At 39.1% G+C, this 16260-nt stretch overlaps 1 protein-coding gene across 2 annotated transcripts in view; it reads left to right on the top strand.

The window, feature by feature from the left end:
- The window catches only part of mut (methylmalonyl CoA mutase), a 127526-nt gene that overhangs the window by 47788 nt on the left and 63478 nt on the right, over positions 1 to 16260 (top strand). For both annotated transcript variants that reach the window (XM_039749442.1, XM_039749441.1), the window contains exons 6-8: positions 2020 to 2268; positions 2718 to 2832; positions 9389 to 9504. In XM_039749442.1, the coding sequence (XP_039605376.1) occupies positions 2020 to 2268; positions 2718 to 2832; positions 9389 to 9504 (480 nt within the window). The remainder of the gene's footprint in view (positions 1 to 2019; positions 2269 to 2717; positions 2833 to 9388; positions 9505 to 16260) is intronic.

A 16260-nucleotide genomic window follows, 5' to 3' on the forward strand; every position in this document is an offset into this window, starting at 1 on the left:
CCGGATTCCAAAAAAGTTGGGACACTATACAAATCATGAATAAAAACTGAATGCAATGATGTGGAGGTGCCAACTTCTAATATTTTATTCAGAATAGAACATAAATCACGGAACAAAAGTTTAAACTGAGAAAATGTATCATTTTAAGGGAAAAATATGTTGATTCAGAATTTCATGCTGTGTCAACAAATCCCAAAAAAGTTGGGACAAGGCCATTTTCACCACTGTGTGCCATCTCCCCTTCTTCTTACAACACTCAACAGACGTCTGGGGACCGAGGAGACCAGTTTCTCAAGTTTAGAAATAGGAATGCTCTCCCATTCTTGTCTAATACAGGCCTCTAACTGTTCAATCGTCTTGGGCCTTCTTTGTCGCACCTTCCTCTTTATGATGCACCAAATGTTCTCTATAGGTGAAAGATCTGGACTGCAGACTGGCCATTTCAGTACCCGGATCCTTCTCCTACGCAGCCATGATGTTGTGATTGATGCAGAATGTGGTCTGGCATTATCTTGTTGAAAAATGCAGGGTCTTCCCTGAAAGAGATGACGTCTGGATGGGAGCATATGTTGTTCTAGAACCTGAATATATTTTTCTGCATTGATGGTGCCTTTCCAGACATGCAAGCTGCCCATGCCACACGCACTCATGCAACCCCATACCATCAGAGATGCAGGCTTCTGAACTGAGCGTTGATAACAACTTGTGTTGTCCTTGTCCTCTTTGGTCCGGATGACATGGCGTCCCAGATTTCCAAAAGAACTTGAATCGTGACTCGCCTGACCACAGAACAGTCTTCCATTTTGCCACACTCCATTTTAAATGATCCCTGGCCCAGTGACAACGCCTGAGCTTGTGGATCTTGCTTAGAAATGGCTTCTTCTTTGCACTGTAGAGTTTCAGCTGGCAACGGCGGATGGCACGGTGGATTGTGTTCACTGACAATGGTTTCTGGAAGTATTCCTGAGCCCATTCTGTGATTTCCTTTACAGTAGCATTCCTGTTTGTGGTGCAGTGTCGTTTAAGGGCCCGGAGATCACGGGCATCCAGTATGGTTTTACGGCCTTGACCCTTACGCACAGAGATTGTTCCAGATTCTCTGAATCTTCGGATGATGTTATGCACAGTTGATGATGATAGATGCAAAGTCTTTGCAATTTTTCGCTGGGTAACACCTTTCTGATATTGCTCCACTATCTTTCTGCACAACATTGTGGGAATTAGTGATCCTCTACCCATCTTGGCTTCTAAGAGACACTGCCACTCTGAGAAGCTCTTTTTATACCCAATCATGTTGCCAATTGACCTAATTAGTGTTTATTGGTCTTCCAGCTCTTCGTTATGCTCAAATTTACTTTTTCCAGCCTCTTATTGCTACTTTTCCCAACTTTTTTGGGATTTGTTGACACCGTGAAATTTTGAATCAACATATTTTTCCTTTAAAATGATACATTTACTCGGATTAAACGTTTGATCTGTCATCTACGTTCTATTACAAATAAAATATTGACATTTGCCATCTCCACATCATTGCATTCAGTTTTTATTCACAATTTGTTTAGTGTCCCAACTTTTTTGGAATCCAGTTTGTAAATTTTTTATGAGTCATTCATTGTTTTTGGAAATGGTTAATTAAAAAAGTACATTTCTGTTGAGAAGATACAGTGCCCATCATAATGTTTTGGACAAAGACACATTTTTCCTTAATTTCCCCCTCTGCTCCACAGTTTAAAATTATAAATCAAACAATTCAGACATGTTTAAAGTACACTTTGCAGACTTTCTTTTAAGGGTATGTGTATATATGTTGACCACAGCAAGTAGAAGTGACAATGTCCCAAACATTATGGAGGGTGCACTGTATATCGGGGAAATGCCAGAGCAATTTCTTTCAGGTCTGATCCTCAGGTTGTTTTTGCAGTTGTGTTGGTTTACAAACTTCTTAAAATCTGAAGTCAGATCTTGGGGAAAACTGAAGTTTAAAATAAAGACTTCTGAAGTGTGTGTTTGTTATTTTAGGACCCTTACAACAATATTATCCGCACTGTAATTGAAGCGATGGCAGCAGTTTTTGGAGGGACCCAGTCTTTACACACAAACTCTTTTGATGAGGCTCTTGGCTTACCTACAGTCACCAGTGCCCGCATTGCCAGAAACACGCAGATCATACTTCAGGAAGAATCTGGAATCACTAAAGTGGCTGATCCTTGGGGTGGTTCATACATGATGGAGTCTCTCACTAATGATCTCTATAATAAATCCTTGAAGGTAAGATTTGTATATGAATTTTACAATCAGTCACTCTTTATTTTCTGTAGCCTGACATTATTGTATTTTCCATGTGTCTGTGTGAGATTTTTGATAGTTTTGTTCTCATACCCCAGACATTTTCAATAGAACATTCAAAATATTTTGCCAAGATCAGGTCACTCAATCCAACAAAGTTCACTAATCCTATCCACCTGTTTTTCCAAACTGACATCAAGTCAAGTTCTGAAAGTCCCTAAAGTCCTAACCCATGTGATGTCTTTCTTTTTTTGTATTACCTACAAGAGCATTTCAGATTAATTATTGTTTATGAAATTAAAAAGTACAATACTTGCAATCTTATGGCACTTTGCAGCTGTACACACTGACCATGCATAGTTAGTGGTTTTTACAGTTTTTGCCATGTCATTCGTACCCTGCTGATATTTTTGCACCTCTTGTCCTCACAGTATATAAAAGAGATTGAAGACGAAATGGGAGGCATGGCCAAGGCAGTGGCAGAAGGGATCCCCAAACTGCGCATTGAAGAGAGTGCAGCACGAAGACAGGCTCGCATTGACTCCGGTAAAGATTCTTCTTCCTATGTCAGGCTGTGGCGGTAGCTGCAGGACTAGTTTCCTGCTAAAAATTAAAAAAACATTTTCATAATCTCCTAATTATGAGAATGTAATTAGACCTGATGTCTCAAAGTGTTCATATTTCTTCATTCTACATTAAATGTTTTGTTTACATTTGAAGTGAAAAAATCAGAAATACAACAAACTGTAAACAAACTTTAAGATAATTTACAGTTAGAATTTATTTGATGAACTAAACAAATGTAAAACCATACTGTAAAAGATTAAATTTGCCGTTTACTAAGGTTTGGGTACCATTTCATTTGGAACAAATGGACTGGCATCCCGAATGGGACAGTGATGCCTTACCCAGCTGGGATACCATAATAGTTGGACTAATGTATTGTTGTGGAAATTTGCCTTAATATACAGTGGGTATAGAAAAGAACCCCCTTCAAAATATTCCCATTTTTTTTTTGCTTTACAGCCTTAAATGAAAACACACAAACCAATATTTTCCCAGCTTTACTTACTCAGTGCAATCGAAAACATCCAAATGAAAGATATCACAGCTACAGTTCAGAAGAATTTAAAAAAATAAAAAAGAAGAAATCTTGGGATTAATAAAGGATAATCCCCAACCCCCCAAAACTCATTCAGGTGTAAGTACCCACCGTTTTCATTGTGGTTACTGGCTTCCTTCCACCTGTGATTCAGTTGTAATGAGTGTGATTAGTGAAGCTGTTCCTGGAGCATTCATTCCCTTGCTTGGTGGTGCAACTGACTATGGGTGGCAAGCCACATTCAAAAGATCTCAGGGATGGAGTTGTGGACAGACATAATGCAGAAGATGGAGACAAAAAAATCCCAAGGAGCTCAGTAAAGTTCATAATAATGAAATGTCAAGTGTTTCGTACTACTTGGACCGTCCCTAAATCCAGCGGTCCTTCCAAACTGGATGGAACAGCAAAGAGGAAACTGGTAAGAGAGGCTACCAAGAGGCCACTGGTCACTTTGAAGGAGTTACAGGATTTTTGACAAGGAGTGGTCATTGTGTGCAGGTGACAACAATTTGACAAGCACTCCACAATTGTGGCTTGTTCAGGTGGGTCGCAAGAAAAAAGCCACTTCCCAAGAAAGGCCACATTAAGGCTCGTTTGAGCTTTGCCAGAATGCTCCTTGAAGATTCTGATGCCAAGTGGAAAAAGGTCTTATAGTCAGATGAGACCAAAATCGAACTATTTGGCCTCAATACCGAATGTACACCTGGCGGAAATCCAATGTAGCTTACCATCCACAACACACCATACCTACACTAAAGCATGGAGGTGGCAGCATCCTGTTGTGGGGGTGGTTCTCTGCCGCAGGGCCTGGGGCTCTCGTTAGGGTAGAAGGAAAAATGGATGGGGTAAAATACCATCAAATTCTTGAGGAACACCTGCTACCCTCTGCCAGAAAGTTGAAGATGGGCAGAATGTTCACCTTTCAACATGACAACGACCAGAAGCATGCAGCAAAATTGACCACACAGTGGCTGAAGGAGAAGAAAGTGAATGTCCTCATGTGGTCCAGTCAGAGCTCAGACCTAAATCCCATTGAAAATCTGTGGAAAGATTTGAAGATAGCAGTCCACCAACGCTCACCATCCAATTTGTCCAAACTTGTACAGTTCTGTAAAGAAGGGGGGGGGGGGCTAATATTACTCAATCTAGATGTGCAAAGCTGATAGAGAAGAATCCTAACAGACTCAAGACTGTCATTAAAGCAAAAGGTGGGTCAACAAAATAACATTTACATTGGGGGGTGATCCTTTATTAATAATCTCAGTAGGTCTTGTTTTTGATTTTTTTATAATTTTTCTTAACTGTAGCTGTGATCTCTTTCACTTGTATGTTTTATAGGTTGCATTGAGTAAGTAAAGCTGGGAACGCGTTATGGAGCACATGCATCGAAGCTTCTCAGCTGTGCTTGTGCTAAGAAAAGGAAAGATTTTAAAAATAACGTAACACGATTGTCAATGTAACCTTTTGTAAGTAGTGCCTCGAGGATTCAGTGTGGAGAACCTCTAGAGACAGCGTGTGTATTAACTTGTGGATTTTTCTGTGAGTATTTGGTGGCAGTGTGACGAAGTTGCTTCGAAAGATGGCGTTAGCCGCGGAGCTCAGCTCAGAGCGAAATGAGGTAAATGGGAGGGAGATGATGACGTGACTCCCCCACCCGCCTTTAACTGTCAATCCCCACAAACACAGTCTCGAATTTGCATAAGCACACCCTTCACCTACAATTTTAACTTAGTTACAAAGTGATCAAAACTCTCGTTTATATCCTGCGTCCTCTCATTAAACTTGTATCCCGCATTACCCGTGGGCATGAGAAATGCCAGTGGCAGCCTGTCTATGAACTTAATTTAAAGTTTAGGTTTACACCGTGCTTTCTTTCCGAAGTAGCAGCACTCATGAATATGGTTGTATATGTCACTCGCTCGCTTCTTATTGTTTCGCTGCCTTCTCAATTATATAATGCATGTTTTCTTCAGCGCTTTTTGGAGCTCTTCCTGGTTTTCACGCACCGCGCTGACAGTCAGTTCACGTGATTATGTGGGAGGCGTGATGATGTCACACGAAACTCCGCCCCCCACGGCTTTCGAGCTCAACTCCATTACAGTAAATGGAGAAAAATACCTTCCTGTTATGACCATTACGCGTAGAATTTCGAAATGAAACCTGCCCAACTTTTGTAAGTAAGCTGTAAGGAATGAGCCTGCCAAATTTCAGCCTTCTACCCACACGGGAACTTGGAGAATTAGTGATGAGTCAGTCAGTCAGTCAGTGAGGGCTTTGCCTTTTATTAGTATAGATAATAAAACTGCAACTTGCATTTATAATGCTATTTGTGGTATAGCCCTACGGAATCGTATTAGGGCCACAGTGAAGAAAAAAAAATTCAACACGGGGAAGAAAAAAACAAACTATATATCGAGAATAAAGTCGACATGTTGACTTTATTCTCGACATTTCCACTCTAATTTTGACGCTTATGTTGAGATTAAAGGTGACATTTCCACTTTATTCTCACTGTTTATTTTATAATTAAAGTAGAATGTCGTAAACTAAACTTCATCCTAAAATCAGTGTTTAATTTACTAGATTTTCTCAAACCCCGTCATAAGTTAATGCAGCACGTTAAATGCTTTGTCTTAAGTGTTTCCTGACCCAGTTGATAATCACTATGCTTCTTAAACTGACTTTCTCCGCAGCGATCCGCACAGAATCCATTCACTTCATGATATTCCTGCTCTCTGAAAATTTAGAATCATCGAGATTAAATTGGAAATGTCGAGAATAAAGTCAACATGCCGTCACGCTGTTACACAGTACCCAGGTACATTACACTGTATTGAAAACAAATAAAACAAGTACAACTTGGTTTGCAGTATTATCCAGTAGTATAGAAACAGTATTTACACATTTGAACATAATGGTCCACATCCGACCTTTTAAAACCAAAGTATTTCCAGGCAAAGGGCTTGACTCCTTTTTTTTCGGCAGAAGTTCTTATGTGTCATCATGTTCAACTTTAGTGTCAGCTACAGCTTCAATTTCAGAATGTTCTCTGTATATTTTAACCGTTCAATACCTACACTACCACTACCTATTTAGCGGTGTAGCAGTGAAAAAGAGCCCCCGGGCAAAACACCTCTGTGATTAGCGGTGTAGCAGTAAAAATAGGTCCCCACTTGAACAGTTTGCTGCACCATGTTCCGAACGTCGTTTAGGCAATTTAAACCGGTGTTGCGGTATAAGAAAAATCCATATCATAACAAAAATCGGTATACCGCCCAGCACTATTTTAAGCAATGAGACTTACTAGCTTGGCATAAGCAGACAAAGTGGTTAAGCTACATCTGTGTTAATCTCCAAAGCAGGTCCCAACTCTTCACACTGCTTTTTATTGGATGCGTCCCCCCTCAGCTGCCCTGTGGGAGTAAGGCAGTCACCCACATCTTGTTTGCTTATTAGTATACCTTGAATATTTTACCATTGAGATTTCCATGTTCATTCTTTTGGTTCACCTATGCTATGATAACTATTAACTGTATTGGTTATTTGAGCATTGGGTATTTTATACTTTATAGCGCCCCACATGTTCAGCCATACTTGTACAGGGACGGCTACCTCAGGCAAAGAAACTTACTAGCTAGCTCAGCACAAGCAGACCAAATGGTTAAGCTACATCTGTGCTCATCACCAAAGCAGGTGCCCTCTCATCTCGCTGCTCTTCATTTGAGAGAACCTTCCCCTCCATTAGCTATTAACTCTTTTGGCATTGTGGCAATCACCCACACCAGCTGCTCATATAATTATGCCTTGAATATACTTTCATGGAAATTCCTGCGTTCATTATTTTGGTTCACCTATGCTTTATTTCCTGTTAACTATATTGTTTATATGAGTATTAAGTATATCTACTTTATAGCGCCCTGTCCTGATACACTTGTCATGGATCATCAGGATGTGATTTTAGTAGGTGAACGGGACAGACGCACACAATTTCAAGCAAAGACAGTTGCTGCATCAAAAGCTCTGACAGAGTTTTAATTGAGAGTGTAGCCATTGTTTGTTCTTACATTCCCACCTTATCATTCAAACAGTACAGCTTGTATGTAACTTATTCATGATTCCACCAAAGTTGAATTACTTTCTATCCTGTAGTGGTCTAAGAGCCCATCAAGTTTGTTTAGATTTTGTGTTAGTTTTTCAGGTTTATGAGGAAAGGCTTCATCTGTATTTTCTGCAAACATTCAATTATGAATTACTTAATTCAAGACCCTTTTTAGTTTGCTAGTGTCTCTCAAGAAGTCAAAACTGTGAATTGAAGAAAAAAACTAAAACTATTCTGATTTTACCATTCTATTTTGTTTTAGTTACTTGGGCATTATTGTCTTTGTTTATTCATTTTTAACAGTAATTTTTATTTTTGTTTCAATTCAAAGTATATTTTCACTGCTAGTTCTGGTTTTAGTCTTAGTTTTCATGAGCCCTAATAAACTTGTGCCATTCACGGATCACTAAGTGTCAGTCAACAGCATTGTAAGGAATTGTGGTTTTGATACACAATTCAGAAACCAAAGACCAAATTTTCTGGAGATGTTCATGACATTATAAGCTGGCTTTAGTGAAAAATTGACCAATTTTAAAATCTAGGTTTTTTTCGCTATTCATTTTATAATATTACTAGGGAGCACCCGGCCTGCGCTACACACCATTATAAAGAGGGGGGCTGAATGCACCCGAAGGAGACGTGGTCGCTCCTCTGAAACCCCTCTGAAATGGTGATACAATGGCAAACAGATAACAGTTTTTTTTATTTATTTATTTATTTTTACCTCCTCTTTGCTGTATCAGCTGCTGCTGCTGCTATGCCACGTGATCTGCACTGTGAAAGTTTAAAAAGCCTGTACAGCAGCTGTCCTTTTGCCTCACTGCCTTGTGTCTCTTCTCCCCCAGACAACCTCAAACACTATTAGATCTCTTTTTGCTGTTCCATTATTTCACCGGGTAGTTTTTTCCATTTGTTTGCGCTAATGAAATCTTTACTCTCATTTTTTTGAGACTTTCGAACTTTCCTACTTCCATTATCTCTAACATGCTCTGCATGTGTATCACAGGACTTGCTTCCAAAGGTTGTAAGTATGACGTGACTTGACCGTCTCACGGGATGTGAAAGTGTCTCTCTGTCTCTTCAAAAGATCTCGTCTCGTCACAAGATTTGTTTTTATAATAGAGAGATAGTCACTCTTAACAAGATAATTTTTAATTTTGGGAATAGCATAGTATGTCTGCAAAATATAGAGTTAGAAAAAAGCTTTAAAACAATATGGGAACCATTTCTTATATTTAGGGAGATATAGCAAGTCAAAGTCATAACCACCACCACCCCCACAAAATAAGTTCAAACTTTATTAGCTTAAATCTCCCTTAATATTAATCCATGACATGTGCAATTTCAGTTCCATGGGTTACTCATATGACCAGATTGGCATGCCAAGGTTTGTTAAAATATTTGGTGATAAGGTCCAAAAAGTGTGATGACTTGACATGGAATTACTCATGTGTTAATTCCACATACCTCAACTACCTTTTAAGAAGTGGCTGAATTCAAGAATTGGAGAGATTGCGAACCGAACAAGAGACCCGGATTGAATGCCACCTACTTGTCATTTTTGGCGTAACTTTTTTGTTTTTTTCCTAGTATAAAATGTTGAACTTGCATGACTTCAGAATACAAGAAAATGTTTTCCTTTTGATTTGATGACATTTCCACAGATGGTAAAATTCCTTTATTTAAATGATTAAATAAGATGAACATTTCCAGTGCCCTCTTAATTCTACAACCCTCAGACTTTTATTTTCCTGTTTTAAAAACGCACCTTAGCATCTCCCTATTAAATCCTCCCAGTTGTTAGTCTTTTTGGTTTTAAAGGTATTTAAGAGATGTTTTTACATTTATATGCAAGATTTTCGGAGACTTTGATCTTATGTTATGGCCCTCTTTTATTTCAGGAGCTGAAGTCATAGTAGGTGTCAACAAGTACCGTCTGGAAAGAGAAGAAAGGGTGGAGGTGCTCTCCATTGACAACACAGCAGTGCGCAAGAAACAGATTGAGAAATTAGAGAAGGTAAAATGTTATATCATGGAGCACTCTTTAAGAGTATCCATCCATCCATGAACAACAACAACAACAACATTTATTTATATAGCACATTTTCATACAAACAGTAGCTCAAAGTGCTTTACATATTAAAGAATAGAAAAATGAAAGACACAATTATAAAACAAAATAAATCAACATTAATTAACATCGAATAAGAGTAAGGTTCAATGGCCAGGGGGGACAGAAAAAAAAAAAACTCCAGACGGCTGGAGAAAAAATAAAATCTGTAGGGATTCCAGACCATGAGACCGCCCAGTCCCCTCGGGGCATTCTACCTAACATAAATTAAACAGTCCTCTTTGGATTTAGGATTCTCACGGAAGGGCTTGATGATGATGATGATGATGGTCACGTAGACTTCTGCCTTTTAATCCGTCCATCATTGTTGGAGCATCATGAAGCTTTGAGTAGGTGGTGGTGGCGCAGGCCACCACCACAAAGAAACCGGAAAAAGAAACAGAAAAGAGAGTAGGGGTCAGTACCGATTTTAGAGCCACCATGAATAGTTATTTTGAGGAAATTGAACATATAGAGTATCAGGATTAAGTTAAATTAAGATTAAAATGAAGTTATAAAAAGGCCATGTTAAAGTAATGAACTACAGTATCTACATCAGTTTGGCACATTGCATAATGTGCTGTTTTATAATGCAGGCAATTCATTGGTCAAATAGAGCCCAAAATAAAATAATCACCCTCTTTGGACATTTTCATATTTTATTGTTATACAGTATTGAATTACAGAAATTTTTAATTTGGTCTTTTTTGGCATTGATCAGCATAATAATACTATAATGTCAAACTGAAAATAGATCTCTGCAAAGTGGTATAAATAAATTACAAATATAAAACACAAAATAGTGCATTACATAATTATTCAGCCACTTCAATATGACTTATCTGGTGCCTCCAATCAATATTAGACATCACAGAAACAGTTCAATGGAGATCACCTGTCTGGAATTTAAATTAATTGAATCTCTAGGGCCAACTTCTGATGAGTCGGCATGATGATCTAACCTACACAGTGAAGACAAAATAACACTCCAAGCAATTTGATGAAAAGGATATTCTCTTGTCCCCATTTCCTGACTTGTGCTTTTCAATTACCAAGTCACTGAATATTCCTTGGAATCTAGCTAGCTAAAATCATTAAATAAATTAAAAGTTCATGACACAGATAAAAAATCTCCCTAGAGAAGACAATCCACAACAACAGATTGGTCACAGAAGACGAAGACTAGTAAAGGACGCCACCAAAAGCCCTCTTAAAAACTCTGAAGGAGATACAAGCCACATTGAATAAGATAAGAGAGAAGGTGCAGACAACACCAGGGATAACTTTATGGTTGAGTGGCAAAGACAAATTCACTGTTAGAAAATGCATGTGACATCTCAGTAGAAGGCACCTGCGTGAAGGTTCAATGGTCTTAAGTTCTGTGGTCTTCTACACCATTCTCACTGTCAAACATGGTGGTGGCAGCATCAGGCTGTGCAAAGTAGGCCTTGGATGGCTTGTGAGGCTATGAATGAATGTAGCAAAATACGTAGAAATCCTGGAAGAAAACCTGATGCTGTCTGTGAGAAACCTGCACCTTGGGAGAAGATTTGTTTTTCAGCAAGGTAACAACCCCAAGTACAAAGCCAAAGCTCCCCAATAATGGCTTCAAAACAACAATGTTAATGTCATGGATGGCAGAGTCAGATACCAAATCTCAGTTTAAGTGAGAATTTGTGTCTGGACTTGATAAATTCTTGATAAAGAGGAAGGGGATAAAATGGTAGAGTCCAGATGTGCAACGCTAATAACATAAATAGGGAGACCTTTGCACAGAGACGCAAGGCTGTCATGGCTGCCGTATGCTAAATATTCTTCTAATGGGATGAAAACGTATGTGATGAACTTTTTTTCTGTGGCAGGGAAGGACTTTGGAGCAGGAAGAAATGTTGGGGTACCAACCTGGTAACCTTGTTTAATTGCTGCAAACTAGTACTAGGGCGTTGTACCTTGTTAGCCATTATGGATGTAGTGAGAAGTCAAGCAAAATTACACTTTTTATTGACTAATACAAGAGATTACAATATGCAGGCTTTCAAGGCAACTCGGGCCCCTTCGTCAGGTAGGATGTAACCTGCATCAGAGTGATGATGGCAAGAGCAAGGGGATTTTTTACAGGTTTTTACTATAGCACTAACTCAATCATTTTATCAGTTTTATCTTTAAAATGTACACTTCATAATGTATTTTAGTTTTTGTTTTCATTTCTGTTAGGCTACTTAAGGTTACAGTGAGGAGGATAGATAGATAATCATGTATTTTTTCCATATAAGAAATTGCAAACTAAAATAGTTCATTTTACCAACAGGCTTATTCAGTGCTGCCTGTCAATAGTGTTTTTTGGCCTATTCCAGAAAATTCCAACAGACACATTAAGCTGCTGGTGGCAACAACGCATGGCAGCCTTCTTTTTTTTGGTCCAGATATAAAATGTCATATCAGTTTCATAACACATTCTGCCAGACTAAACTCAAATGGCAGAAGATTCATATGAATATAAACAATTTTTACAGGATACTTTTCTTTGCTTACTTGTTTAAAAAAGTATGGCAACTAAATTATGAAGGCCTCATTAGACATTTCTGACCGTTTGTAGTCAGCTGCAGTCACAGCCTTCATACAACAGCTTCATTCAGACTCTCTTGTTGCAGACCTGTGCCCAGTTGGTGTTTACTCTTAAGATTAATTTGCATCTGTTATCCACCTTAATTAATGGACAAGTGCCTGTGTGTCTGTCTGTGCGTCCGTCCGCAAAGTTACTATGTCTCCATCATTCTGAAAGATGGCGCATCACAAACATTGTCTGTAATGAAAGGCATTGCTTTTGTCATTATAACAGATCACACGTCACAAACATTACTGCTTTTACAAATCCCATACCAAATGGCATATAACACTTGTCATTCCAACAGGTGGTGTATTGCAATGTTAACGCTGCTTTTATGAATCCCATACTAAATGGCATATAACAGAGACGTGCATTCCATTTGCCATTCCAAAAAATGGTGCATCACAAACATTAACACTGCCTTTACAAATCCCACACCAAATAGCATGTAACAAAGACATATGCATTGCATTTTACATTCTAACAGATGGTGCATCACAAACATTAACACTGCTTTTATGTATCACATACCAAATGGCAAATAACAGAGACACAAACATTAAAGCTAAGACCTACATTGAGTATTTAGATTTCAACCTGCTCATGATGAAAAGAATCCAGGTTCCATCCTTAACAAAATCCAAAATTTTGTATTTTCATCCACCTTATTCTTTGAAACACAGAATGTGACAATTTTTTTTTTTTTACCATTCGAAATAATTGATGAATTGCCTAAAGTTCTACAAGCGATAACATCACAATAATGGTAAAAAAAATTAAAACTAATCTAGTGCTGGACATACGTTCTCCATAATTCTTTACAATGGATGGAGCACATGTTCATCTGCACTGTCTGGCCGAAAGTGCTAATACGTTTCAAGCAAATGGCCAAATCAGTCAATTGTGTCATCCATTCTCTCCTGCACTGCTCTCTCCAGCAAATCAGGAGGTCATCCCAAAACTGAACCTGCCTTACTAATCAGTTTGTTGATTTTGTGGACTCTCTTTTGTAATGTTACCAGCCAAGCATAACACACTAGCTAACATAGAGCTGTAGAACATGAAGTGGATATCCCCACATTAAGCTCCTTAATGTTACGTTTACCCCAGGAAAGATGAACCAAAAACAATGAGTATTGTTTCCACAAGAACAAAACCTATAAATACCAAAACGTCAACATAATTACAGTAGGAAAGGTCTGTCTGTTGTTCACTGCTGTACTGATGCAGATTTATTACATATTGTTAGCATGACATGTTTTGAGACAGTCACCAGCATACAGCCCGAAGTCACAATCAGGACAGCACAGGCATGTTTCTTTGTGCAGTTTTCTTATATTGTTTCTGTTGCTTGTACATGAGAGGGTACAATGTCAGTGCCTGATCTTCACGATTGATGCACACCTTGTGTTATTGCAGGCTACCACAAAACAAGGCATTGTGACTTCCACATTTCCCCTGACACGGACATTGACAGTCGCTGTATTGTGAACTGTGCTTAGGGGCCCACATCTTGCTTGTCCTTCCATTTGATCGCAGTTATGTAGCTCGACTGAATTCACCGGGCGTATTACAAACGTTTGGTCATATGTTTATTGCATCACACATTAGTTTCAGTTTCCTCGTCAAAGTCTGATGTCCAATTCAAATCATCATCCCTATCGCTTGATCTAAGCCAGTGTTTTTCAACTTTTTCACTGGAGTGGAACCTTGCGCAAATGGTTACCTTGCTCACGGAACCCTGTGCAATTATCCACCAGTATGTCCTATATCATTAGGACTTTTTTGGCGGAGCCCTTGGGTTCCATGGAACCCCGGTTGAAAAACACTGATCTAAGCAAAGGTTCAGTTTCAGTTTATTGTAAAACTGCCTTTATGGCTTTTTGTTCACCATTGTGTTTTACGTTAAAGGCTCTGCCCCTCTCATGAATATTGATTAGTTAATTAGGAGTTACTATAAAGTGGCAGAAAGTATCAAAATATTCTTTTTTTTTTCTGAAGCATGACGTTATTTCATCCATCAGCATAATACTGTCCCAAGAGTGACCCGGAGTTAACCGTAATTACATAGAATTTTGAGCCTGAGTCACGCTCAGGGTTAACGTCAAGGCAGTTAAAGGAATGCAGTCTCTTAAAGGAAACGGAGTCTGATCTGCCCTTATTATACAGTTTCTGTCTGTTACGAGACCAGTCCAGTCTGTCATTGATGTCGACCCTCAAATATCTGTAGCAGTGTACCATCATATTCCCTAATCAGTGACTGATATTAGAAGCTGTTTGGTGTGGAGAAAGTTAATAAGCAGTTGCCTGGTTTTGTTGATGCTGAGTTGCAGACAGTTAACTTTGTACCAAGAAACGAATCCTCTGTCTCATCCCTCTTGTAAATAACCCTGTTAGTGCAAAATCAACAGAGAATTTCTGCAAGTGACTTAACCTTTAGTTAGAGGTGTACAAGGTGATCAGAGAAAGGTGACCAGACTGTTCCTTGTGTTGCTCCAGTGCTCGTCACACAGTCCTTAAGTCTCACAAACTGTGGTCTGCCCAACAGATAGTCCATTATTCAGGACACCACAGTCTTATCAACCCACATATCTCTCAGTTTACCCCTTAACAGGGATGGCTGGATGGTATTAAATGCACTGGAGAAATCAAAAAACATCTTCCTCACAGTGCTGCCAGCTTTGTCCAGATGAGAATAAGCCATTTGGAGCAGATGGAGCATATGGATAATTGCATCGTCCACTCCAGTCTTTGTTCATTAGGCAAACTGCAGTGGGTCTAGGTGGTCAACTAGAAGAGCACGGGTGGGCAGATTCAGTCCCGGAGGGCCGCAGTGGTTGCAGGTTTTTGTTCCAACCCAGTTGCTTAATTAAAAACCAATCCTTGTCAATAATTTAATTTCATGACTTGTTGTTGCTTTAACTCTGCTATGTCAGGTCATTCTCATATCCTAGATTTTTTTTTCCTTTCTAAGGATATCTAAATAAAAGTCTAAAACAGACGAGTTATTCTCAGTGCTTCACTTTTTTCTCTTTACTTTCCTTCCAAGTATTTAATTAAACCCAATAGTGCCCGATAAATACACACGGGTGTAAATGGAAACAAGCCAAATGGAGTAATGCTGGTTTCTTTTGTCATTTGCATCTTATTGCTAATGACGAGCAATTAAAAACCAAGACTACAGCCGTTTAAGACTAAAATAAGCAAGCAATAAGGGTTCAAAATCTTAACGAGTGAGACAACTAAAGTGAAGTAGAAGTGTTACTTGAGCAATAAGTGCTTCTTATTAAGCAATTGGGTTGGAACAAAAACCACTGCGGCCGTCCAGGACTGAATCTGCCCACCCCTGTACAAGAAGACTCCTATAGTTCAGGACTAGCCTGTCAAAGGTCTTCATGATGGGAGATGTAAGTGCCACTGGCCTGTACTTAGTGGGGGAACAGGTGCCTGCCTTCTTTGGAATCAGGAACTTGTTTTCAATAGCAGTGGCATTTTATGGATCCTTAGTGACAGACTGAACAGATGACAGAAAACACCACAAAATTGGATCAGCACAGGCCTTTAGAACTTGAGGATTAACTCCATACAGTCCCATAGCTTTTCCTGTGTTTAGCTCTCTCAGTTGTCTCCTTCCTTGGTCTTTAGTTATGAGCATCTCAAGCTTATGGTCAGATGTGGACTGGTTGCTGGCCATTCCAGTTGACGTGGAGGGAGTTGTTGATGTAGTAGAGATTATATAGGGAGACTGGTCATTGGAAGAAGGTGGCAATGGGAAGTTACATCTGTTAAAAAAAAAAAAAACTGGTTCAGGGTGTTAGCTTTGACTAAACTCCTTGTAGTGCTCGAGTCCAGTAGTGATACTAAGTCCTTTCCGCACACCTTTCATGTTATTCTGCGTGAGTTTGTTTTTTATTTCACCCTTGTAAGCTTCCTTTCCTTCACTCAGCTTTTCTTACACACACGCTGTCCCACATTCAGAGACTCTTTGTTTGGATTTGAATGCTCTCATTTTTCATTCAGGGGACCTTTTAACTCCTTAGTAATCCAGGGCTTGT

This window comes from Polypterus senegalus, chromosome 3 (assembly GCF_016835505.1).
Source record: "Polypterus senegalus isolate Bchr_013 chromosome 3, ASM1683550v1, whole genome shotgun sequence".
In the NCBI taxonomy this organism is placed as follows: domain Eukaryota; kingdom Metazoa; phylum Chordata; class Cladistia; order Polypteriformes; family Polypteridae; genus Polypterus; species Polypterus senegalus.